Source organism: Dromiciops gliroides, chromosome 6 (genome assembly GCF_019393635.1).
Source record: "Dromiciops gliroides isolate mDroGli1 chromosome 6, mDroGli1.pri, whole genome shotgun sequence".
Taxonomy (NCBI): Eukaryota; Metazoa; Chordata; class Mammalia; order Microbiotheria; family Microbiotheriidae; genus Dromiciops; species Dromiciops gliroides.
Window position 1 is genome coordinate 187,546,910 of NC_057866.1, and position 26,023 is coordinate 187,572,932.

General features: G+C 36.2%; 1 protein-coding gene across 1 annotated transcript in view; it reads right to left on the reverse strand.

The window, feature by feature from the left end:
* LOC122732164 (probable ATP-dependent RNA helicase DDX60) overlaps positions 1–13,925 on the reverse strand; it is an 81,233-nt gene extending 67,308 nt beyond the window's left edge. The window contains exons 1-4 of the mRNA XM_043972299.1: positions 13,694–13,925; positions 8,622–8,691; positions 7,275–7,464; positions 6,255–6,596 (exon numbers count right to left, since the gene is read on the reverse strand). Coding sequence (XP_043828234.1) covers positions 6,255–6,596; positions 7,275–7,464; positions 8,622–8,691; positions 13,694–13,925 — 834 coding nt within the window. The remainder of the gene's footprint in view (positions 1–6,254; positions 6,597–7,274; positions 7,465–8,621; positions 8,692–13,693) is intronic.
* Positions 13,926–26,023: the final 12,098 nt, after the last annotated feature.

Below are 26,023 nucleotides of genomic sequence, written 5' to 3' on the forward strand. Positions count from 1 at the left end.
AGCGTACCAGCACTGGATTCAGAAGGACCTGAGTTCAAATGCGGCCTCAGACACTTAACAATTACTAGCTGTGTGACCCTGGGCAAGTCACTTAACCCCAATTGCCTCACCAAAAAAAAAAAATTGGTTTGACAGGTACGATTCCATCGCACAGGAGACATTATGCTTTGTTATTCAAAGCCTTTCATAGCCTGCCCCTCTTACTCTATAATTCCATGATACTGGCCCACTTACCTTTCCTCCCATAGCATGCTCTAGGGGGTCATTTTCACTGACTGTCCCCATGCATGGAATGTTCTTTGTCCTCACCTCAGCCTCTTGGCCTCTCTGGCTTTCTTCAAGTCCCAGGTAATATTCCACCTTCCACAAGAAAACTTTCCTGACCGCCCCCCGACCTTTTCCTCTTGACTATTTCAATTTCATCCTGTATATATCTTTTTCACATAGTTTGCATGTTATCTCCACTATTAGACTGGGAGCATCTTGAAAAGATTACCTTTCTTTGTATCCCGAGAACAATTTGACATACTACCCAGCAGATAACAGGCACTTAGTCAATACTTATTGACTGACTACAGCTTAATGAACCCAGAGACTGGGCATTGCTCCTCTCCCCACCTGCTTGCTTAGTGTGGTTCAGTTAAAATTGGCTGGGTCCCTGACTCTTATTCCCCATTCCTCACCAGGCAATTCAGAGAGTACCAATTTTGCAGTGGTCCTCTATACCTTCTCTCCCCACTGGTGATGATGGAAAGTTCCCTATTAGTGCCACATCAACTCTTTTGTCTAAAGACTCTATTTGAGTCCTGAATAATTGGGGGCAAGGGGGAGAGGGAGTGAGAAGGGTTTAGATTGGAATATATATATATATATCTTTATTAATGCCTGAACAACAAGCCTGCCCATGAAGTTAGAAGCAATGAAAGCTGCACACCTAAGGTCTTCCCTGTTGGCATCTGCCATCTTTCCTTTTCTGCCATCCCCTTATAGAAGCACTGTTCTTCCAGAACAGCTCCCTCCCTTTTGTCTTGCAGTCTTAAATTCTAATAAAAGCAGCCAAGAAAAATGAACCCTGCAACACAGGTCTTGAAGCTAAAAGCAGGACCAGCTAGAAGAACTTAAAATATTACATGTCAAAACATTTAATATATTCTGCTTATCCTTCCCAATAAGATACCTATAATAACAATAGTTATCATTTGTATAGCACTTTAAAGGTTACAAAATGTTTTGCATATATTATCTCATTTTATCCTCAAAACAATCCTGGAAAGTGAGTGGTGATTTTACAGATGAGAAACTGAAGCTAAGAAGGGCTAAATGAGCCATCCAGGGTCATTAAACTAAGTGTTTGAGGCAAGACTTAGACTTCTTGGCTCCAATTCCAGTATTCAATCCTCTGTACCACCTAGCTGCCTCAAAAGCACGTTGTAAATTTTAAAATATTACTTAAAGGTCTATCCTTTTGTTGTTGTTCATGATTATTATTTCTATTCTTTCCTACTGAGTTTTTCTGGGCTTTTTTAGTTAAGGAGGCATAATGTGCAGAAACTTGAGCTTGAAGGCAAGAAGATGAGTTCACTTCACACCTCTGACACATACCAGCTGTAGTGACTTTGAAAAGATCCAACCTCTCAGTGCATAAGCTAATTATCTAATACCCTAAGTTGCCACAAAGGCACTGCTCAGCATTGGCAGAGGGAGTTTCCTTACTTCCTAAGGCCACAAAATCACATTTGGTTAAAATAAAGGTATCTAAATACTGGTGTTGGGAAAGGCAGTGAGCTCTCAAACTCACAACACAATTTCTCCAAAAAAAAATAAAAATCCAAATAATGCCATAGGACATTCTTGGAGCAGCAAAATCCACAGAAGAATGTGCTAACATCATTTTCCAACCAAGGATGGCTTGGAATGTTGGCAGGATGGAGCTGCTATGCTGAGACAAGAGTGGAGCTCAATGCCACAGTCACCCTGACACAGATCCAGTCCCAGGAAGGTCTCACCAGATAAAGAGATCCCCCAGAGCCTCTGAATCAGCTGCAGTGCCAGTGTCATCTGGAACTAAGCACACAGTCTGTTGAGAGGGTTGAGACTTTGACGGGGGGGGGGGGGGGGGTTACAGGGTTCTCTGCTAATGCTGAGGCAGAACTTGGGTTGTTCACCCCTGTTGGGAACCAGGAGGTAGGCTTGAGTAGGAGTGGCCACGGTAGAGGAGAGACACAGACCAGTCAGAGCTGACAACCACAGCACACAAAGATGGTTAATCAGCAAGTTGGTCTGTGGTCATCTACGGACCAGGGAACAGGCCAGGCTAGTGAATGACCTGATCCTCCTTAAATCATACCACCTGGGAACTACTGAAACTTGGGATAGTGCAGCCTGGAAACAGTGCCCCACTTTAAGGAGCTAAAAGTCAAGTAAAAGAAAGGCAAGATGAGCAGACAGAGAAAGGTAAGAGACATAGAAAGTTTCTTTAGTGACAAGGAAAATCGTGGTGTACCCTCAGAGGAAGATGTCAACATTAGGGCCCCTTTATCTAATGCTTCAAAGAAAAATATGAATTGGTCTCAGGCCATAGAGGAGCTCAAAAAGGACTTTGAAGATAAAGCCAGAGAGGTAGAGGAAAAATGGAAAGAGAATTGAGGGTGATGCAGGAAAGACATGAGAAAAAAGTCAACAGCTTGAAAAGTCAAATGGAAAAGTTTTCTGATGAAAATAATTGCCTAAAAATTAGGATTGAACAAATGGAAGCCAGTGACTTTATGAGAAACCAAGATACAATAAAGCAAAACCAAATGAATAAAAAATAGAGGGTAATGTGAAATATCTTCTTGGAAAAACTGCTGACCTGGAAAATAGATCCAAGAGAGATAATTTGAAAATTATTGGTCTACCTGAAAACCATGATCAAGGAAAGAGTTTAGACATTATCTTCCAAGAAATTTTCAGGGAAAACTGACCTGATATTCTAGAAGCAGAAGGTAAAATAGAAATTGAAAGAATACACTGATCACTTTTTGAAAGAAATCCCAAAAGGAAAACTCCCAGGAATATTACAGAGCTCCCGGGTCAAGGAGAAAATATTGCAAGCTGCCAAAAATAAAGAACAAAAATACTGTGGAGCCCTAATAAGGATAGCACAAGATCTAGCAGCTTCTACATTAAAGGACCAGAGGGCATGGAATATGATATTCCAGAGGGCAAAGGGATTGGGATTATAATCAAGAATCACATATCGAGCAAAACTATGTATAATCTTCCAGAGGAAAAAATAGGACTTCAATGAAAAAGAGGACTTTCAGGTATCCGTGATGAAATGACCTGAACTGAAAGGCAAATTTCACTTTCAAATACAAGACCCTAGAGAACCATAAAAAATTGGAGTTGGGGGACAAACCTGGGGTTGTGCAATGGGTGACTGTCTCATGGCTGAGGTTAGGTTTTGGCTGGGGTCCCCCTGGGTCCAGGGTGGATGCTTTGTCCACTATGACACCTAGCTGCCCATGATGACATCTTTAGAGTAAAATTGAGGGGTGAGGGGAATTCACTGGGGGAGGGGGAAGGACAGAGTTAGAATGGGGTGAAATCCCATGTGAAAGAAACAGGAAAGGGTTTATGGAGTGGAGGAAGAGATGGGGGAGAAACAGTGCAGTAAATGAACTTTATACTCATCAGAATATGCTGAAAGACCTTAATCTCATCAGAGCTGGCTCAAGGAGAGATTAACACACACACACCCAATTGGGTGGAATAATCTATTTAATCTGGACAGTAAATGATCCTAACTCTCATCAGAATTGGCTCAAAGACCTTAATATCATCAGAATTGGCTCAAGGAGGGAATAACATCCATGCTCAATTGGGTGGAGTACTCTAACTCTGCAGGAAAATAGGATGGGAAAGGGATAAAGAGAGAGAGGCAAAAGAAGGGAGGGCAGATTGGAGGAGGGGATGGACAGAAGCAAATCCCTTTTGAAGAGGGATAGGGTGAAAGAAGATAGATAATAGAGTAAATATCATGGGGAAGGGAATAGGATGAAAGGAAACAGTTTAAAGTAATCATGAAAAAGAAAAAAGGGGGGAAATTGTACAAAAAAAAATATTTATAGTAAATCTTTGTGATGGCTAAGAATTGAGAATCAAGAGAATGTCCATCAATTGAGGAATGACTGAAGAAGTTATAGTATATGATTGTAGTGGAATGGTATTGTGCTATAGGAAGTGACAGAAAGGATGATCCCAGAAAAACCTGGAAAGACTCATATGAACTGATGTATAGTGAAGTGAGCAGAACTGGGAGGACATTGTGCATAGTAATAGGAGTATTGTGTGATGAGCAACTGTGAATGATTTAACTACTCTCAGCAATACAATGATCCAAGACAATCCCAAGGGACTAATGATGAAGCATACTATCCACTCACAAAGAAAGAACTGATAAAAAGAGCACTTATGGATTGTACATATATAACCTATATCAGATTGGTTGCTGTCTTGTGGAGGGAGGAGGAAAGGGAGGGAGGGAGAAAAATTTGGAACTCTAAATCTTATGAAAATGAATGTTGAAAACTACCCTTACATGTAACTGGAAAAAATAGAATAAATGTTTGTTGCAAACAACAACAACAACAAACGCAAACCCCCCCCCCTCAAAACTAAAACTAAGCAAAACTGGTGATGGCAAAATATGGTCAAAGTATATTTCAAATCTTTTTAAAAAAATCATTAATTTTAGCTTCTAATCAAAATAGCTTACACGTCCTTCTTACAGAGAATTTCAATTTCATAATGACAAGCAAAACTGATGCCACAAAGAAATAGAATGGGCAACTTAGCCATGCTCAGAGGAAATACAAGCCTGTGGAAAGACCAGTGAAGGAAATCCATTCTATGTCTCTACTCCCATAAAGGCATAAAGCTCTCGGGCTAAAGTGAATAAACTTAGAGATACCAAAGTGAAGCTAATAATGGCAGAAACTATCAGGCAGTCATTTGAAAATGTGAAGAGGAAAATGGAAAATCTCTTTTCCTATCCCCACAGTTTATGTATCCTAATTTGAGTCATACCTCAAAAAGGTAATGTTGCAAAATTAATTCTAACTTTAAGAAGAAATAAAAAAAGAGATAGCTCTGCCATCAGATGACTACAGGAAAATGGGTTTACCTGGTGTCTGTAGCTCAATTTGCTCATCTCTAAAGTATAGGTAATGATACCAACTCTACCTACATAAAATAATTGCTATAAGAATACTTAAAGTGAATTTAAATAGCAAGTGCTTTTTAAAAGTACAAACTGCTACATAAATATATTGCTTTGGGGGGCAGCTAGGTAGTGCAATGGATAAAGCACCTGCCCTGGATTCAGAAGGACCTGAGTTCAAATCCAGCCTCTGACACTTGACACTTACTAGTTGTGTGATCCTGGGCAAGTCACTTACCTCTCATTGGAGAGAGAGAGAGAGAGAGAGAGAGAGAGAGAGAGAGAGAGAGAGAGAGAGAGACAATATATATATGTATATATAATTTTTGATTTTACTACATTCCCTGACATATTTGAAATATAGATAGATATAGATATAGATATGGACATGGATATGAGTATATGTGTGTGTATTCACCTAATCAGTCAGAATTCAATGATCTTTTAATTTTGCTGAACTGTTTTTTTCTTCTCTCTCTTCTAAATTTTTATATTACAAAAGGATGATTCTTTAGGGAGGGAAGGAAGGGAATATATTTGGAAATGAAAGTAATGCAAAAACAAAAGATAGTAATACAATTTAAAATAAAAAATTATCTAATGAAGGAGATTATCAGTAATATTCTAGACCTTTATTAGACTTATTAGTATGTTTTTTGGGGTTTTTTTTTTGTTTTTTTCGGTAAGGCAATTGGGGTTAAATGACTTGCCCAGGGTCACACAGCTAGTAAGTGTTAAGTGTCTGAGGCCGGATTTGAACTCAGGTACTCCTGAATCCAGGGTCGGTGCTTTATCCACAGCGCCACCTAGCTGCCCCAGACTTACTAGTATGTTTTAAAGTCTATACTAATCCATAAGGATTTTTAAAACATAAGGGAGTTAACTGAGGCTTTTTCTATATTTATCATTTGTACGTGTTATTTCAGTGAATATTTTAAAAGCTACCCTAAAATCAAGAATATGAGCAAATTAGAGCTGGATAGCCTTTTACACATGTTGTGTTTAATTCAATTTACTTGTTTCCTTGAAGTGGTTCATATAATAAACATACCTTGTCAAAAAATTCCCTGTGAGTGTATAAACTCTGGGCTTGGTAGCCAAAAACTCGGAGGACATTTGTTTCTTGTCCTGAAGCAAGGACCACGTTGATTTTCTTCTGAAGAGCATGAATTATTATTATGTTTAAATAGTCAGTTTGATGAGCTATTATTCCTTCATCTGAGACAATTAGGAAGTATGGGTAACTTTCTTTAAGAAAAATTTCCCATTCTGGAGACAAGCAACTGGAAAATTCAGTATGAATGGGAACTTGCGTGTTGTGCTCTAGATGCTTTATCAATGCAGTGCGGAGGCTGAGTAGTTCAGGATAATTAAAATAGATATTTTCTGCATCCTGTACAAAATTTTAAAAGAGTTAGTGTAGCACAAGAAAGATAGAGTCATTACTCTTCCAACAATAAAACAAGTAGCCTTTGATTAGACATTGATGCTTATATCTGAAGAGCCAAAGTCAATGCATAATGAAATGAATACTGATGGTGAATTTTTATTAATCACCTGAAAATAACACTTCCTTGTAAAATTACAAACTGTCTCCCATGTCTAGAAGGCTCTTTCTCCTCAAATCTTCATAATGACCTCCCTAGCTTCCTTTAAGTCTCAATTAAAATCCTTTCTTTTACTGGAAGACTTCCCTGATTCTTCTTAAGTTTAGTGCCTTCCTTCCATTAATTACCTCCTATTTATCTAGTTTATAGCTAATTTTCTATATGTTTACTTGCATGTTTTCTCTCCCATTATATTGTAAACATCTTGAACACAGGAACTGCCTTTTGCCTCTTTTTGTATCCTCTCCACCAAGCATTGTGCTTGGCAGGAACATAGCAGGCACCTAGCAAATGCTGATAGATAGATAGATAGACAGACAGACATATATACACACACCTATACATCTATACATATTACCACATACATATCTACATATATGTACACATATCTACATATATATACACATAGATATGTATATGCTTAATATCTTTCTATAAACTGTGAAAAGAGACATTTTTGTTACCTTAAAGAAAAAAATTACATATCTGGCTTCCTTTTGGTTGAAATTATGCAGAAACTGTTCCACCAGATAGAAGAAGTGAAGATTTTGTCCTTTCTTTAATGTCCTATTCCATATGCAAGTGATAAATAATGAATCTCCATCAATCAAAAAAAATTCAGACTCAACAAAATCCTTAAGTAAGCTGACCTTCCTGAACAGAAAGAAAAATAATATAAATGCACCTGACAAAAGTGAAAATGAAAATAACAGTAAAAGTCAAAAAATTAATTCATTTCCAATTTGTAAGAAAATAAAATCAAATAATGTGTCATAGAACTACAAAGTTATAGTGGTCCAAAAGCAGGTCAAATTCTGTAGAGTAAATTAAGTAACACATGGATAATATTCCTCTTAAACAATTACATTAATACTCTCATTATGGAATAATTAGCTGAACCTCTGACTCAGGACATTTGCACTGATTTTTCCTATACCTGGAACCCACCTGGTCCTCATCTCCACCCCCTCCCTTTCCAGTCCTTCTTTCCATCGCAGCTGAAGTCCCAACTTCTTTGAGAGGACTTTTCCAGATCTCCTTAGTGCTTTCCTTCTGAGATTGCTTCCCATTTCCCTTGTCATCTATCTTGTTTTTATGCAGTTATTTGCATGTTTCCTCCATATCACATTGTGAACTTGAAAACAAGAATTGTTTTCTGCCTTTTACTTTTTCTATCCCTCATTTAGCACAATGCCTAACTTATTCTGACATTCTAACAAGAACCTGATTTGGTGAACCTATCTGTGAAATATATTACTTCTAGAATACAAATACAATTGTGGAAAATAAACATCTTAATCTACTCATGACCCACAATCAAAGCAAAAGATTATATTTACCAATTACAAGTGTGTGCATAATCACATCCATTAATCTGTTAACTGTTCAAAGTTAAGCCTTTACTCAAACTTACATAAGAATGTCTATGAGGCATAAATAAGGTTGCAGAATATTTGCTTTCTTTGGACAAAATTTAGAAACACAATAATTTGGACTTCTAATGGATCGATCATTGGATAAATTGAATTTATATTGTCAGGTAAATCTTACACAATATTAAAAGTGGCTGCAAAATAACCTCAATTTTTTTTGCTACTTTTCAAATGTTTCCATGACTTATTCTACACTTTCAAGATACTGTCAAATTCTGTTTTGTCTCAGAGGTATGCAAACACACATCTTCTCTCCCAATTAGTTGTGCCTGAAGAATTCTTCTTGCCAGAAAGGGTATTATAACTGCCAAAACAAATGTGGAAAAGTTTTCTAGAAGTGATTTACTTATTAATTTTAGTGAATTCCAGCATACTTACTGAGATTTTGTGAGACTTTTCCAAATAAAGATGGACAATTTCCTCAGAAATTCCTTACATTCTGTTAATCCTTAAAAAGGGACATCATACATTCAATTTTAAAATAAAAATATGATGATAATAATAAGAGCATCTTCAAATATTAAATAATGTGTAGTACTTGTATAGTGTTCTAAGCTTGTGAAGTGCTTTTAATATATTTAATATATTAACTCTTTTACTAATATTATCCTTACTTTACTGATGAACAAACCAAAGCATATAGAGGTTAAAAGATATACCCAGGGTCACACAACTAGTAAGTGACTAAGGCAAAATTTGAACTCAGACCTTCTTTCCCCTCAGTCCAATGCTCTACCCATTTTGCCATCTATTTTTGCCTATACTATCATAGAGCCTCCTATACAAAATGCTAAAGTCAATAAGTGTTTATGAAGCACCTACTATGCACCAGGCACTGTAATTACCATTTTCTATTAGTCTATACCATGCTAGAGTCTTTTATATATCTGCTCCTTGGAAGAAGAAAAAGTAAATTAATTTTATAGGAAATGCTGTAACTAAGAATGTTTCTATATGGCTTACTCTAAGAAAAAATTACAGTTGAGATAAACAAAGACCAAATCTTGTCCCACACAATTTTACTGATTTCATTAAATAATGCAGTATCCAAATAATATGGAAATACATGCATGTGTATATATACACATATAATGTACATATACATGTGGGTGCATGTGATAAACACATGTGTATATATTCGAATGTGTGTATGATATATACTACTATATTGTCACATTGTGTGCATACATACATATACGTATGTGTATATATTCATAAACATACTGTGTGAGCCAGTCTGGAGCCGCCCCTCTCCCTCCATTTCAGCTGTGAAAACCCGGAGCCCTCAGGCATGGTGCAGTAAGGCCTGTGTGGAGGCCCTGGGTGTGCAGCAGGGGGCACAGCTCCCTTGAGCCACCACCCCCCTGCCCTGGCCGGGACCTTAGGGAGCCAACAAATTAGCTTGGTGTGTGTGGGCAGCCCGACCCAGGGCCTCTGAGAAGAAGAAGGCATATATAGCCTGGGGGGTAGGGATGCTAGAAGTTCAGTTGGTAGTAAAAGTGGGTGCGGTAGGAGAAGAAGGGTAGGACAACTAGAGAGAAAGGAGGCTACAGGAACAGTACAGAGAGCGGAGAATGCTACAGAGACAGTGAGAGGAAGAATGAGAGTGAGGTAGTCGAGCAGAGTAGTGAAAGGACACCTAGAGGACTGAGAAAGGAGATGGGACTGGGGGGTTGTAAGCACAGGCAGCAGCAGCAATTCCAGCCACACCCACAACCAAGAGACACAGGGGGATAAGAAAAATTAAAGGCAAAGAAGAGTTTTTTGGTCAAGGTTTCAGGTCATATTATCCTACTTCTATTCTTATTTCTAAATAGGTTCACCTCAATAAACCCTGGTATTTGCTTAAATTGAAAGAGGTGTTTTCTCATCAGTCTAGGAGAAGCAGTTGGGGGTTTTTTTAAATGGCCCTTAAAGACTGACTCAGGCAGCTAATAGCCAGCCAGCCAGGAGTTCACAGATTAGACCCAGTTAATATAATTTTTACAATACAAAGAAAGAGAGTTGGATAAAACCTTGAAAATGTGCTGCATTTATCATTCATTTAAGTATAGTGTTTGATAAAAATAGATTTCTTTGTCTTTCAAACATTCTTGATAAAGCTAAAAAACAAAACAAACAACAACAAAAAAAACCCCTTCACTATGTTTGTCATTTCCATAAATGAAATGCTTCAGTATTTCTGAGGACTGTGGTTCTCTTAGTGTCAGGGTGGAGAATGTGGTTTCTCCCTCTGATAATGGTAATCACAAGTCCTCTGTGACTTGCTAATGTGGAGAAAATGCCTTATTTTTTAAGTGTTTAAATCTAGCCTTGGGTGCCTAGATATTGCTTAATTCAGGATATTAATTCAGGTCATGCTGACCCTAGAAACCCTCCAGGGGAGCTAGAGATTGCTGCAAGGAATGTTTGGATTCCCCCAGGTCTTATATTGGAATCTTACCCAGTGCTTGTGTTTGAATCTTGCCCCTTGTTTATTGAATGTTTACACTTGTCTGCTGCTATATATCTCAAACTCATGTGCCTTATCTAGAAACTGCAGACCACTCAGCTGTTTATTTTTACACCCTTGTTTGAACTTTATATAATGTAAAACTCACCAAGGCTGAGGGGACACTAGCCACAATTTTTTTTTCACTCTCCCCTCTTCCAAATGACTTGAAAAATTCTTTCTATAATTTTTTCAGGTTTGGATTTTGCTCTCAATCAACAGTAGATAGTCTATACATACATACATGCACACACACACATACATGCACATACATATACACATATATATGTTGAAATATATGTGCCTATGATGGAAATCATAAATCTTCCTTGACTCAATATTCTATAAAATATAAAGCATCTCATTCAGGTTTTTACTGGCTTGGACTCTCCCTCTGCCTGTTATCTGCTCTCTGCCCTATGGCCTCTTTTTTTTTAGACCAGGTCATTCCAAACATTGAGAGGAGATAGATGATAGATAGATAGATAGATCTCCGTTTGCCCTTCATATGAAGGTCACCAATTCACTCTCTCCTCCAAAGCCATCTGAGTCCAATGACAAGATATACATCAGGATAACTGGATATGGTCCCAGATGTTTAAGGCAGTTGAGGTTAAGTGACTTGCCTAGGGTCACACAGCTAGTAAATGTCTGAGATCGGATTTGAACTCATGTCTTCCAAACTCCAGGGCCAGTGCTTTATCCACTGTGACACCTAGCTGTCCCAATGCAGAATCCTAGTGAATAAATAAATAACTGGCTGAACTGATTTATGTAGCTCAGAGATAGAGAGCTGGATGAATTTTATAGGTCTCTCATGTTAAAGAATACTACCATCAAAATTAAGAGACAGTAGTCTCATAAAGCCTTTTTTTTTTTCTGGGCAATGGGGGTTAAGTGACTTGCCCAGGCTCACACAGCTAATAAGTGTCAAGTGTCTGAGGCCGAATTTGAACTCAGGTCCTCCTGAATCCAGGGCCAGTGCTTTATCCACTGCACCACCTAGCTGTCCCATAAAGTCCTTTTATAGATTACTTTGAGTTAAAGAGCTTGTAGCATAGAAGAAGATTTGCCTGGTTGGAGATCAATGAGGACCAACAAATAGGCAGTTATTAGCGAAGAAACTTCATGTAGTATGGCTATCTCTAAATGCACTGATATTGAAGATGAAGTCCAGAGATATGAGTTACCCAAAACACATGGATTTTTTTCCCACATGTATGTATACTCCTTGCCAGGTTTTTGTTAAGTGTGTGTCCACTATCAACCACTGAGTGCATTAGGGGAAAGTGTGACTTAGGGTGATACATAGATTGTGATTAATTTCATTGTTCATGAATTTGTTCTATATATAGTGTGATATTATTATTTCTTTTCCTTCTTGTTATGTAAATTATTATATTTAAGATCTAATTCACATAATTGAAAGTGACTGGTTTGTATTAATGGAAACCCATCATTGAGGGTTCATGCCCTCAGCTTCTAAGGTTGTAAGGAGGAAGAATGTATTCTCCCTCAACAAGGGAAGACTCTGAAAGAATTTTAGTGTAACCATATGGTTTTGATCTACCTTTGGAAACTTAGATCTGACAGTGTGAAAGCAGATTGGAGTGAGTCAATCCTTAGAGTGAGTAGGTATTTACTTTCCCAGGTAGAAGGTTTAGGAAGCCTACAGGACATGGGTGGCCATACATCTCTATTATTCAAGGAAAACCAGTAACTATGCAACAAAATGTTTGAATAATTGACAAATACAGGAAAAAATTGGAATTGTGGCAGAATTATACAAAATGCCATCGACTGAGAAGGAGACAATAGATGGCAAGTGTGGGAATACCAGTCACAGGGAATATAATGTGGTAATCTTTAGGGATTTCAATTACCTGGACATGTGATCAAGTTGACAAAATTTTTAACTTGCATTAATAATTCCATTCTGCAAAAGGTGAAGGAACTTACTAAGAAAAATATTGTTTTAGACCTTGTTCTTGCTGTTAAGGAAGAATTTTTTTGTAAAGTAAAAGAAATGGGGATTTTTGGAGTAAGTGAGTAATCCATTATAGAATTAATAAAAGGAGAGGATAGTTATGATTAAAAAGAATATCCTAGATTTGGGGATACTAGGTTTTAATGCATTCATAGAATAGATAAGATCTCAAAACCTAAAAGAGTGCTATGGGAAATTTGAAGAGGGAGAGATCACTTTCAGTTAGAGGAGTAAAGTAAGGCTTGATGGAGAAGTTATCACCTGAGTTTGGCCTAGAAGGGGCTTCAAAAGGAAAGAAATATTATGGAATTTTCATTCCAAACATGAGGAAAGCTAATCAAGGATTCAGGATAGAGTGAGCTGAGGACCATGTCCCTTATACCTTTAAAATTCTATGATCTGATTTCTCTCATCAAGTATAAAGTACATAATCCCCAACAATAAATCACAATAAGGCACTGAATAATGACAGGGATTCCTTTTTCTCCATTTTGGACCTTATTTTTACTGATAGTACTTATTTTATATCACCTTCATTTCCAAATACTTTCTCCTTCCTCCTCTGCCCATTGAATGATCCCTTATTACGAAATTAGCAAAGGAGAAGTAATAAGAATATCTGAATGGTTTTTCAAAGAGTCATGATTAATATAATATACTACATTGTTTCAATCCAATGCTTCACCTCTGTGGATGCCAATCCTAGTTTTGTAGTATCCCCAAGAATGCTTTTAATTGACTAAATGTGTGTCATGAAATTTGAGATAACTTTTTAAAAAGGTAAATGACAGTATTTCAAGTGGGGGTTGTTGGGAACAGGAGCCATCATGAAATCAAACAATTATGTTGCTAATCACTAAAGTATTTTGGAAATATCAATTTCTCCCCTGAAGTGGTCTTTTTTACTTTGTATTTTTCTTACATACAATGTTCTCAGTCTATTATAAAATATACATGTGTTGAGCTCCTTACCTTTGGTTTGTAATTTCTGGCCACCAGGACCCTTTTCCTTGAGATTTTCTTTGTCAGTTTCAAATGCATATGACAATTCTCTGTGAGTCTTTTCATCTGAAATGGCACTATAGTTTTTTATATCATCTTCTTCTGATTCATCAAAAGATGAGAAAGTATCTGTGGTTTCACTGTCTTCAGTAGTATCACTCTCACTATCAGAAGTACTTGAACTGTAGTCCACAGAAGCCATGGCCTACAAAATAACATCACTTATTGTCATCAATAATGTTATAAAGTTACATATTTTCATATCGTTCATTATAATTTCTAAATTAGTCCAATCCTCCCCCAGTAAATAAGGAATTTAGGAATCCTTTTAATGAGGCATGAATTCAATATAGACTCTCAAAGAGGCCGATGACTTAGAACATATTGTGAGGACCAAATGAGATAATAAATGCAAAAGGACTTTACAAATCTTAAATCACTATGTAAATGCTAATCAGCATTATTAACAAACCTCCTTCAAATCTCTCCATTGGGTCATTCTTTTTTTTCTTTTTCTTTTCTTTCTTTTCTTTTCTTTTTTTTTTTTTTTTTTGCAGGGCAATGAGGATTAAATGACTTGCCCAGGGTCACACAGCTAGTAAGTATCATGTGTCTGAGGCCAGATTTGAATTCAGGTCTTCCTGAATCCAGGACCACCTAACTGCCCCCAATTTGGAAATATCTAAGACAGACAGAAAAGCTGGCCAATCAGTGATAGCCAAAGTGATTTGGGTTTAAAGGCATAGTCAAATAGCTCTATTTGAATCCCAATGGGTTTTTATCAAAAACTGGTTTTCCAGAGCTCTATTTCAAGAAGTCATAAATAAAAGCTACATGAAACAAAAGAGTTAACTATCCCAGTTTAAAAAAATATATATTAGAATAAATAAGTAGGGAAGAAAAAAAATCTAGCCCCTAAACTCCAAGCAATCATAATTTATATTTCTTTGGACAGAACACCCTCATGTGAAGGAATGATTCCCCAGGTGGACAGATGGTGGCGGAGGTGGGGGGAGGAAAAGCTAGAGAATTTCTAGGAGAAGGCCATTTGGATGATGAAAGGACTGAAAACGACATGTAGGAATCATTTAAAAGAAACTGGGGAAATTAGCCTAGGGGGGAAAATCCTTCTCCCAGGAAAATGATCATCTTCAAGTATTTGAAGGGCAGTTATGAAAAAAAAAATGCTAAAAATTATTTTGCCTAGACTCAAAAGACAGAATTAGCAACAATGAATTGAGCAATTCAATTCAAATATTGATTGTGACCATTACAGAAAAATTTAATCTGAGGAGAAGTTGTAAAGACATCAATTTAATATCCCTGTAATGACAACAAAAACCTCCTAACAATCAGAACTGCCTAAGAGGTTTTCCCTCTACTGGGAATGGTCAAGCATGATGCATTCTGGGCTGTGGGAGGGAGAATAGCTTTCTAGATATAGTTTGATCAGGTATTTAAAGCTCCATTCCCCATCTAGATTCAATTATCCCTTGAAGTCTTTTATAGGACAATGATTTGGGGGCCATTGATGTATTGCCACTGAATTGAGATGAATTTTTGAGGAGTGAGAGAGGCTGATGACTTTGCACAACTAGGTCTCACTTACTTAAATCTTTTTTACTTGCCAAGTCAAGATATTACCTTCCTGATGTCCTTGGTCATCTTCCAGAATGAAGGACAAAAAAAAACATCTATGAATAGTAGTAGCTACCTCCTGGGGACCCAACCAGCCAATTCCAGTGGGCCAATGCTAGTATTTCTTTCCCCTCCTCCTCTTCTTTTTCCTCCTCCTCCACCCACTTCTTCCTTTTTTGTCCCTCTGTCCATGTGAATATGAATACTTATACTTGTGTGTTCTGTCCAAAGGAATATAAATTTTGATTGCTTATACTTTGCAAAGTATATTGGGATTTGGGGACTAGACTTTTTTCTTCCATATTTATTTATTCTATGATTGTTTTTAAAAAACTAGAACAATTAACTCTTTTGTCTGACTTAGTTTTCACTTATGATTTCTTGACTTATAGCTCTGAAAAAAAAACAGCCTTTCATAAAGTCCATTGTGAATCAAATGGACCCACTTGACCATGCCTTTAAACTCATATGACTCTGGGTTTCACTAATTGGCCAATAATAGGTCCCAGCCCAAGTCTCACTTACTCATTGTTTGGCTCAGAGTGAGTTTACATAGCAATTGTTTCTGTTCTTGCAAGAAACTTGCAGGCTCTTCCTCTCCCAGATAGATTTTTTTTGTGATGGTCATCTTTTGCTTCTATTCTTACCTAGCCTTCAATTACTGAATAGGCAATGCTTAAGACAAACTGAGACCTGGCAAAACAAACTAACCCCAGAAAGAGTCACTTACTGTCAAGGAACTTACTTTGTATTGCAAAACAAGATATGTACTTTTTTGAACTGGCTTAGATAAGTACTTTCTGAAATGAGCTTTATTAGTTCTGTTGGAATTTGAAGCACTAAATGTTGAAATGAATTGATTTGCAAAACAAGTCTTCTTTCAGCAGACACCTCCAATCTTTATATATGCATCAAGTTTCCCTCACAAATACAAGTAGTAAGTTACAAAGATAGGATTCAAATACAGATCCTCTGATTTCAAATGTAACCCTCCTTCCCCTACCCACAAATTGATCTCACCAGACTCCCATTCCAGACTACAGTTTAAAAGTGAAAGAAAACAGGGGATAAGCAGGAACAGGAAATGAATGATTCTTGATCTATACTTCCTTTTGTCAAAGCCTTCTGAACTCTGCTAATGGTTCCAATACTAGGCTTCAGATAGGGCTTCCCACATAACAATAATAGTTAATATTTCTTTTCAGTTATGTTGAAGTGCTATAGAAACACAGCCTTAACTATTTCATGGATTCATAATCACTAAGTTCAAGTCAAGTCATCATCAACAACCTAATTGATAAAATATAAGGAAACTGAACTCTGGAATGGCATTACTAGAACATGAACACCTTGTTCTAAATGTTTCCCCCAATTTATAGTCATACTTACCCTCTCTATGGGGCAGCTAGGTGGCACAGTAGATAAAGCATTGGACCCAAAGTTGTGAGGACCTAAGTTCAAATCTCACCTAAGACACTTACTAGCTGTGTGATCCTGGGCAAGTCATCTAATGCCAATTGCCTTAAGACATCTGGGGTCATCTTCAGTCATCCTGATTGATATAGATGATAGATAGATAGATAGATATAAAGATAGATAGATAGATAGATAGATAGATAGATAGATAGATAGATAGATAGATAGATAGATAGAAAGATAGAAAGATAGCTCTGGATGAGAGAGTGAGGTTAGTAACCTTGCACAACCCTCCCTCACTTAAATCCAATTCACTGCAAGTCATGGCATCCCCTAGTAATGTCACAGTCCTCTTTGAGAATGAAGAACAACAACTTCCTTTCTCTCTCTCTCTCTATGTGTGTGTGTGTGTGTGTGTGTGTGTGTGTGTGTATAGTAGCTCTTTTAGGTTTCACTTATAGATATTTCAGATCTAAGATTCTTGTAACCAGGAATGTATGAAAATTCATATAAAGTATAATCATTAAAATGAGAAATACAAAATCTTGGCAGAATTAGTGGGTATATATTGAATGTACCATTGAAAAACTGAATAATACTATGTAGAAAATGAAATTATATCACTACAAAAAGAGTTCATTGGTTCCATTTGAATTTAAAACTAACTTGAAACTTGAAAGACATTGACTTAAAAATGAAACTTTCTCCTTTTGGAAGACAGATTGCAGGCCCAAATAAGACTTGAAATCTTACCTGCTTGCTTCTCCTTCCCCCTAAGTCCCTAAGAGAATCACTCAGTTTTCTAACTAGATCATCCTTCTGGCAGTCACTGACACTAGAAAAAAAAAACTGGTGGACTGACCTGGTCTGTGTGTTGTTCTTGTCTCTTGTAGTACACTTGCTTCTTTCTCCTCTCTGTTGAAAGACATAACAAATGGGCATGGATGAACTCAGTGCCTCCTGGCTCTGGGTCCTTTAAGAGAGTATTGATACTATACTTGATAGCTTTATAGCTCTACAATCCTCCATGAGAATAATGATACTTCTTCTGTTGTAACACAGCAGGTCCTCCCAAGAAAATTGTTTTGTTTCTCAAGAATGACAAAATGATAAACCTATAGGTTTCCACTTCTGTCACTGCCTAAGTTGCCCTTTGATCCCTTTCTCCTAATGGCTGAGATAAAAGGAAGATGACTTAGGCAAATGAGGCTGAAGGGTCAAAGATTGGTCATGCTATTTCATTACAATTTTAATGAGATTATCATTAATTTCCACTGGCATTTAACACTTCCAGAGTATTTTTTTTATATTTTTCTTTTGTCTAATTTTATTTTCTAGAAAAATTTTCCAAGCCTTTGTTTTGTGTGTGTGTGTGTGTGTGTGTGTGTGTGTGTGTGTGTGTGTGTGTGTGTGTGTGGCAATGGGCTTTTGAACTTTATGGATCCCCAAAATGTTATCACTATGGACAGTATAATTTGAGGCAACAGGACAATCTTTGAATCTTTAGCTCATAATACAAAATTCATAGAAATATCAAGCTAGATGGAACCTATGGATCATTCGTTTGAGAATATTTTCCAAGAATTTAATTGGTTAGGAAAAGATAGCAGAGAAAAGCCAGAAAGTTGCCCAAGCTCTCCCAAATTTCCCTCATAAAAACATTAAATCAAGCCTCTACACAGACTCTGGAACTACAGAACCTACAAAAAGACAGAGTGAAACAATCTTCTTGCTTAAGATAACTTAGAACTTCAGGAAAGATCTGTCTCAGGTAAAAGGGGAGTGCAGTGCAGCACAGAGGGTGTCTGGTCAAGCCACAGTACAGATTGGCAGCTGTGGTCCTCAGTCCTGGCTCAGCAGGTTAATGATACAGCAGGCCAATTATGAGGGCTCCAGCCCCAATGTAGAAGACAAACTGCGAACTGGGGTATCTGCTACACAACAGGAATAACTAAGCTGGGTCATTTTAATGCAGTGAGCAAACTGAGCTGCTGAGGCCTCAGGGTAGAAAGCCAGTCATCAGGCCTCTGGCTCCGACAAAAGAAGCTTAGGACAGTGCTCCCTGTGCCCCAGGAGCAGAGCTCAACTCTAAAAGGCATGAAATAGGCTAAAATATGAATAAGAAACAGAAAAGAACCCTGAGCATAGAAATCTGCCATGGATATAGGGAAGACCAAATATAAACTCAGAAGAAACACTGTGAAAATCCCTACATGTGAAGCCTCAAAAGGGAAGATGAAGTCATGTCATGACCAAAAAGCTCTCTTGGAAGAGCTCAGAAACAATTTCATAAATCAAATAAGAGAGGTAGAAGAAAAATTGGGGGAAGGAGGGAAAATGAGATTTAGGCAAAAAAGAGTCAATAGTTTAGAAAAAGGACAAAAATTGACTGAATAAAACAACTCATTAAAAAATACAATTGGCCATGTGGAAAAGGAGGTATAAAAGCTGACTGAAAAAAAATAATTTCAGGGCAGCTAGGTAGCACAGTAGATAAAGCACTGACCCTTGATTCAGGAGGACCTGAGTTCAAATCCAGCCCCAGAAACTTGACACTTACTAGCTGTGTGAACCTAGGCAAGTCACTTAACCCTCACTGCTCCACCAATAATAATAATAATAATAATAATTCCTTAAAAATTGTAATTGGGCAGATGGAAGCTAATGGCTTAATGAGACATTAAGAAGCAGTAAAACAGAACCAAAAGAATATAAAAATAGAAGAAACATAAAATACCTCACCAGAAAAAAAAAGGCATAAAAAATAGATCCATAAGGGAAAATTTAAAAATTATTAGTTTACATGAAAGCCATGATCAAAAAAGGAGCCTGGACAGCATATTTCAGGAAATTATCAGGGAGAAATGCCCCCAATATCTTAGAACCAGAGGGTAAAATAGTCATTGAAAAAATCCACCTATCACCTCCTGAAAGAGACCCCATAATGAAAGCTCCAAGGAATATTGTTGCCAAATTCTAGAATTATCAAGTGAAGGAGAAAACACTGCAAACAGCCAAAAAGAAACAATTTAAATATCAAGGAACAACAATCAGAATTACATAGGACCTGACAGCTTCAACATTAAAAAATCAAAGGGCTTAGAATATGATATTCCAAAAGGCAAAGATGCTTAGATTGCAAACAAAACTGAATTACCCAGCAAAATTGATCATAATCTTTCAGGGTAAAGATGGACATTAAATGAAACAGGGGACTTTAAAACTTTCTTGATGAAAAGACCAAACCAGAACAGAAAATTTAATTTTCAAAGACTCAAGGGAAGCATAAAAAGGTAAAACAGAAAAAAAAATACATGTAGTCGAGCTAAGTAGTGAAAAGACAGCTAGAGGATTGAGAAAGGAAATGCGACTGGGGAGTTGTATGTTGCAACGTTAGGGCCCCTTTATCACCAAGTTGGTCTGTGGTCAAATAGAGACCAGGGAACAGGCCAGGATAGTGAAGAACCTGATCCTCCTTAAATCATACCACCTGGGATATTCCTACTCAGGAAGATGATATTTGTAACTCTTGAGAATTGTTATTTCTATTAAAGCAGATAGAAGAATTAGACAGAGAAGATGTGGGTATAAGTTGAAAAGTTGATTTTGATATGATGAAATTTAAAAAAAAAAAACTTAAGGGCTGACAAAAAGGAGAAAAGGGGAGGCATAATGGGATAAACCACATCACATGAAGAGGCACAAAAGACCTATTTACAATAGAGGGAAAGAAGTAAGGAGTGAGCATTGTTTGAAACTTGCTCTCATGAATTTGACTCAAAGAGGGAATAAAATACTCAATTGGCTATAGAAATTTATCTTACCCTATAGGAAAGTAATATGGGAAAGGACAATGATAGAAAGGAAGGCAGAAGTAGGAGGATAAAAGGCAAAGAAAAGAGAAGTGGGCCTCTTAGAAAGGCAGGCTAATGGAGGAGATGGTAGTCAAAAGCAAAACACTGGTAAGGAGGTGCAGGGTGAAAGGAGAGAGAAAAGTATAAACAAGGGGGGAAATAGAATGAAGGGAAATACACAGTAATTATTACTGTGAAAGTGAATGGAAGCAGATAGCAGAGTGGATTAAAAACCAGAATCTTACAATATTTTGTTTACAAGAAACACATCTGGGGGGGCAGCTAGGTGGAGCAGTGGATAGAGCACTGGCCCTGGATTCAGAAGGACCTGAGTTCAAATCCAGCCTCAGACACTTGACACTTACTAGCTGTGTGGCCCTGGGCAAGTCACTTAACCCCAATTGCCTCACCAAAACAAACAAACAAGAAACACATCTGAAGCAGAGAAACGCACACAGAGTATAGATAAGAGGCTGAAGCATAATATATTATGCTTCAGTTGAAGTAAAACAAAAACAAAAACAAAAATAAAACAGGAGTAGCAATCCTTATCTCAAACAAAGCAAAAGCAAAAATTGACCTAATTAAAAGAAATAAGGAAGTAAACTACATCTTGCTAAAAAGGTACCATAGACATTGAAATAATAGCAATATTAAACATATATGCACCAAGTGATATAGCATCCAAATTCTTAGAAAGGAAGATAAGTGAGTTAAAGGAAGAAATAGCAAAATTCTACTAGTGGGGTACCTCAAACTCCCCCTCTCAGAACTAGATAATTTTAACTATAAAATAAATAAGAAAAAGGTTAAGGAGGTGAATAGAATTTTAGAAAAGTTAGATATGATGTGTCTAGAAAAAACTGAATGAGAATATGGAAATATCTTATTTTCAGCAGTACATGGAACCTATAAAAATAACCATATTTTAGAGCACAAAAACCTGACAGACAAATGCAGAAAGGAAGAAATAGTAAATATATCATTTCCAGATGTATTTCCAGATGCAAAAAAAAAAAAAAGAATTATGTGTAATAAATGGCCATGGAAAAATAGACCAATAATTAATTGGAAACTAAATAATCTCATCCTACAGAATGAGTGGGTGAAGCAACAAATCATAAAAATAATCATTTCATACAAGAGAATGACAATAATGAGACCACATACCAAAACTTATGGGATGCAGCCAAATCAGTTCTTAAGGGAAATCTTATATCTTTAAATGCCTTCATGAATAAAATAGAGAAAGAAGAGATAAATAAATTGGGCATGCAACTAAAAAATAGGCAGATAAAGAACAAATTTAAAATCTTCAATTAAATACCTAAATTATAAATTATAAAAATCAAAGATTAATAAAATTGAAAGTAAGAAAGTATGGAATCAACAAATAAAACTAAGAGCAGGTTTCATGAGAAAAAACAATAAAATAGATAAATTGCTGGTTAAGTTGATTTTTTAAAAAAGAAAAGCAAATTAAAAGTATCAAAAACAAAAAGGTTGAATTCACCACCAATGAAAATGCAATTAAAGCAAATATTAGGATCTATTTTATTTGGCTATTTGGTAATCAATAAATATGACAATCTGAGTAAAATGTATGAGTATTTACAAAAATATAAATTGTCCAATTTAACAGAAGAGGAAACAGAATACTTAATCCTATTTTAGAAAAATTAATTGAACAAATCATCAGGGAGCTCCTCAAAAAAAAATTTTCATGGCCAGATACATTTTTAAGTGTTTTACCAAATATTTAAGGAACAATATATTCCAATGCTATATAAGCTCTTTGGGAAAATATGCAAAAAAGGAATCCTACCAAATTTCTTTTATAAAACAAATATGGTGCTGATACCTAAACCAACAAGATCAAAAGCAGAGAAAGAAAAATATAGACCAATTTACTTAATAAATATTAATGCAAAAATTGTGAATAAGATACTAGCAAGGAGATTATAACAACATATCATGAAAATCATATGCTATTAGGAGATGAAATTTATATCAGGAATTCATGGCTAGTTCAATAGTGAGTAAACTATTTGCATTTTGATCATATTTATAAAAAACAATAAAAATAACATGATTATCTCAATAGATGCAAAAAACCCTTTTGACAAAGTACAATGCATATTCCTTTTTAACAACTTTCCTTAAACAATAAGTTATATGTATCTAAAATGATCAGTAAACATTATATGCAATGGGGATAAGCTAGAAGCTTTTCCAATAAGATCAGGGGTGAAGCAAAAATGCTCATCATTACCATTATTATTATTGTCCTAGAATCACTAGCTATAAGAATAAGAGAAGAAAAAGAAATTGAAGAAATTAGAATAGACAATGAGGAAACACAAATATGACTGTTTACAAATGATATTATGGTATACTGGGAGGATCAATTTAAAAACTACTTGAAAAAAATAACAACTTTAACAAAGTTGCAGGATACAAAAGAAACCCACATAAATCATCAATATTTATATAAATTATCAACAAAGTCCAGCAGTGAGACATAGGAAGAGAAATTCCATTTAAAATAACTTTAGAGAATATAATATCCTTAGGAGTCTACCCTGAAACTAAATTATTCTAGTTTGACATTAATGCAAAATGTTGAAGGAACATGGATCAAGGAAGATATGGGTTAAAAAATGTGGTCTCTGAAGGACTTATTAAGATTGCAGCCCATCTGCAGAGAAAGAACTGATAATATCTGAAAACAGATGGAAACACATTTAAGTTTTATTTTTCTTTTCCTTTTTGACAATCCTTTAATCTGAAGTTTTTGATTTTTTTTTTTTACTGTTTTCTCTCACAACTAGCTAATATGGGACTTTTTCCTTGACTACTCATGTATAACTTATTTTGAATTGCTTGAGTTCTTGTGGGTGGGGGGTGGGAATGGAGGGAGGAAGAGAAGTTGGAACATAAAATTTTAAAAAATTGATGTTAAAATTCGTTTTCACATATATTTTGGAAAATAAAATTCTATTTAAAAAATCTGGTCTCTATAAATTTGTTGGCTGTATGATTTTAGGTAACTTTAATCTCTGTTTAACTCAGTTTACTAATCTGTAAAGGGGATAAATATTACACTCAATCTCCCAAAGTTGTTGCACAAATCACATGATTGTGAAGTGCTTAACACAAGGTCTTCCATACAGTAAATACTATATAAATGTCTGTTATTTTTCTTTGATTGAATGCAATTGCTGCAGACTATGTAACTTTGTAGTGAATTTTAGATGTGATTAGTATAAACTGCCAAAGGGGATAAGATGAGTTATTTTCTGTTTAACATAATTTGGAAATGGATTCAATTGAATCAATGTCATCTGACTGGCAATACGTTTTCTTTCATGTTGTAAGTACATGAGATCATGTGTGTTTTACATTTTCTTGTATTTTGAATTTGGGAAAAACTGTATAAGAAATGGTATTAAGAGGATGCTGTAATTATATCATTATCTTTCTATCTTTATTTGAATGCTGTAAAAAATTAATTTTTTAAGAGACTACTGGTCATAATGTTAAAAAAAAACACAACTTATCCAGTATTTAATTAAGTAAATCTAAAGGGAAGAATAGAAATTACTTATGTAACAATTGGAATGATGCCACCTGCTGGAGACTTACTGTAGGAAAGCTCCACCATGAGGAGAAGGCCTCTGAGGGAAAGGCCATGCAGTTTTTCTTTGGCATCAGGAAGTGACGTTTGCTTGTGGGAGGAAGAAGGGGGAGGCTGGTGCTCTGACTCAGGTTCTTTTTGTCAGGACGCTGGTGGAGAGTGGAACTAGAAATGTGCTCTCCCTTTAATAGATAGATGAATCTAGGCTTTTCTCTTTCTCTTCACCAAATTCTTATTCTTCTTAATAAGGGCTTAAAAGTCTAACTCTTGCTAAAGCTTATAATTTATTGGTGACCACTCATTAGATATTTTAGACAGAGTAGCTAGAAATTTAGCCCCTTATAGATGGCTGACCACAATGAGGAAAACTGAATCTCCATCTTCTGATCTTCCAGTTGGGTAAGAAATTTCCCCTACCCTGTCCCTTTAAACTATAGTACCAACTGTTTTCCCTTTAAATTTTCAAATGGTTTTTTTTCAACTCCCTAAGTACCCTATTTCTGATTTTAGTCTGTTTAACCAGACAAATGGGGGATAAGATCGTGTTAGTGCTTTGTTTTTGTGGATTTTCTATTTTTCTTTTTCTTTTTGTTAGAAGAGTCAGCAAGGTGCTCACACAAGGGAATATAAATACCACTCCCTCTCCCAACTGTGCCTTTTCAGAGAAACCTCTCACTCCTGCAGCTTTTCCAAATTTTAACAGGAATTGTTGCTCTAATTTTGCATGCCTGGAGGCAATGACCCAGCCTCTAGAAGCCTTTAATCCCCTAGAAGCTGTGGAAGGGGAACCTAGGCTTGAGTTCAAAATCAAGTCTGATTTAAATTGCCCTGGTCCCTCACCTCCTCTGGGACCCCACCCCCACCCCCTCCACCTCTGGCACTACCTCCTACTCCTCGATGGCCATGCCCCTTGATCCTCCTTTCTCAGGTCCTAATGTGCAGCCTGCACTTGCAGCTTCTACTTAGTTACCAGAGCAGTCAGGCTCAGCCCTTCCCCAGCCTGGCTGTTATTCTGACTTGACCTGCTGTGGTTCTCCCAAACCAACATTGGAAAACCCTTTAAATTCCAGATATGCTCATTTTGTTCATAATTTTGTTAACCTGATTTTGTCTTTAATTAGTAACCTTATAAAGCATTTATATTATGAAAGGACTGACAGAGAAAACAGAGGGGTTAAAGAAGATAAACTTAAGCTGAATAAAAATGACAATCATCATCATATTTCAAGAAGACATATTTTACAGAAATGTAGAAGTAAGCAGCAAGGTATTAATATGAGTATTGGGGATTTTAGATATCTAAATCAAAAGTGTTCTAAATTCACTCAGAGAAATATTTTCAGTTCAGAAGTTACATAGGATTTCTATGCTATTACATCTACATTTTTAAATTAATGGTATGGGTTTATTTTCATAGAGATTTTCATGCTTTTGAGATTGTGTTTTATAGTTAGCTTTAAAAAAGGGAATATTTGTAAAAGCTTTTCATAGTCATGTGATCAAGTTTATATTTTGTAATACTCTTATTAATATTAAGTTCATATTCATTTAGATTTCCCTAGTTTGAATTTCATTGTCTTTCATTCTTCCATGTGTATTTTGTTGTATTTGTATATCTCTATTTTAAAACAATGCAAGATGGTTTTGATTTCATAATACAATGTTTATTCTGGGAGTATTGTGCTCCCATATTCTGAGTTGTTTGTTTTTGTTATTTTTTTTCTCTCCACTTATTATTTGATCAAACTCTATAAA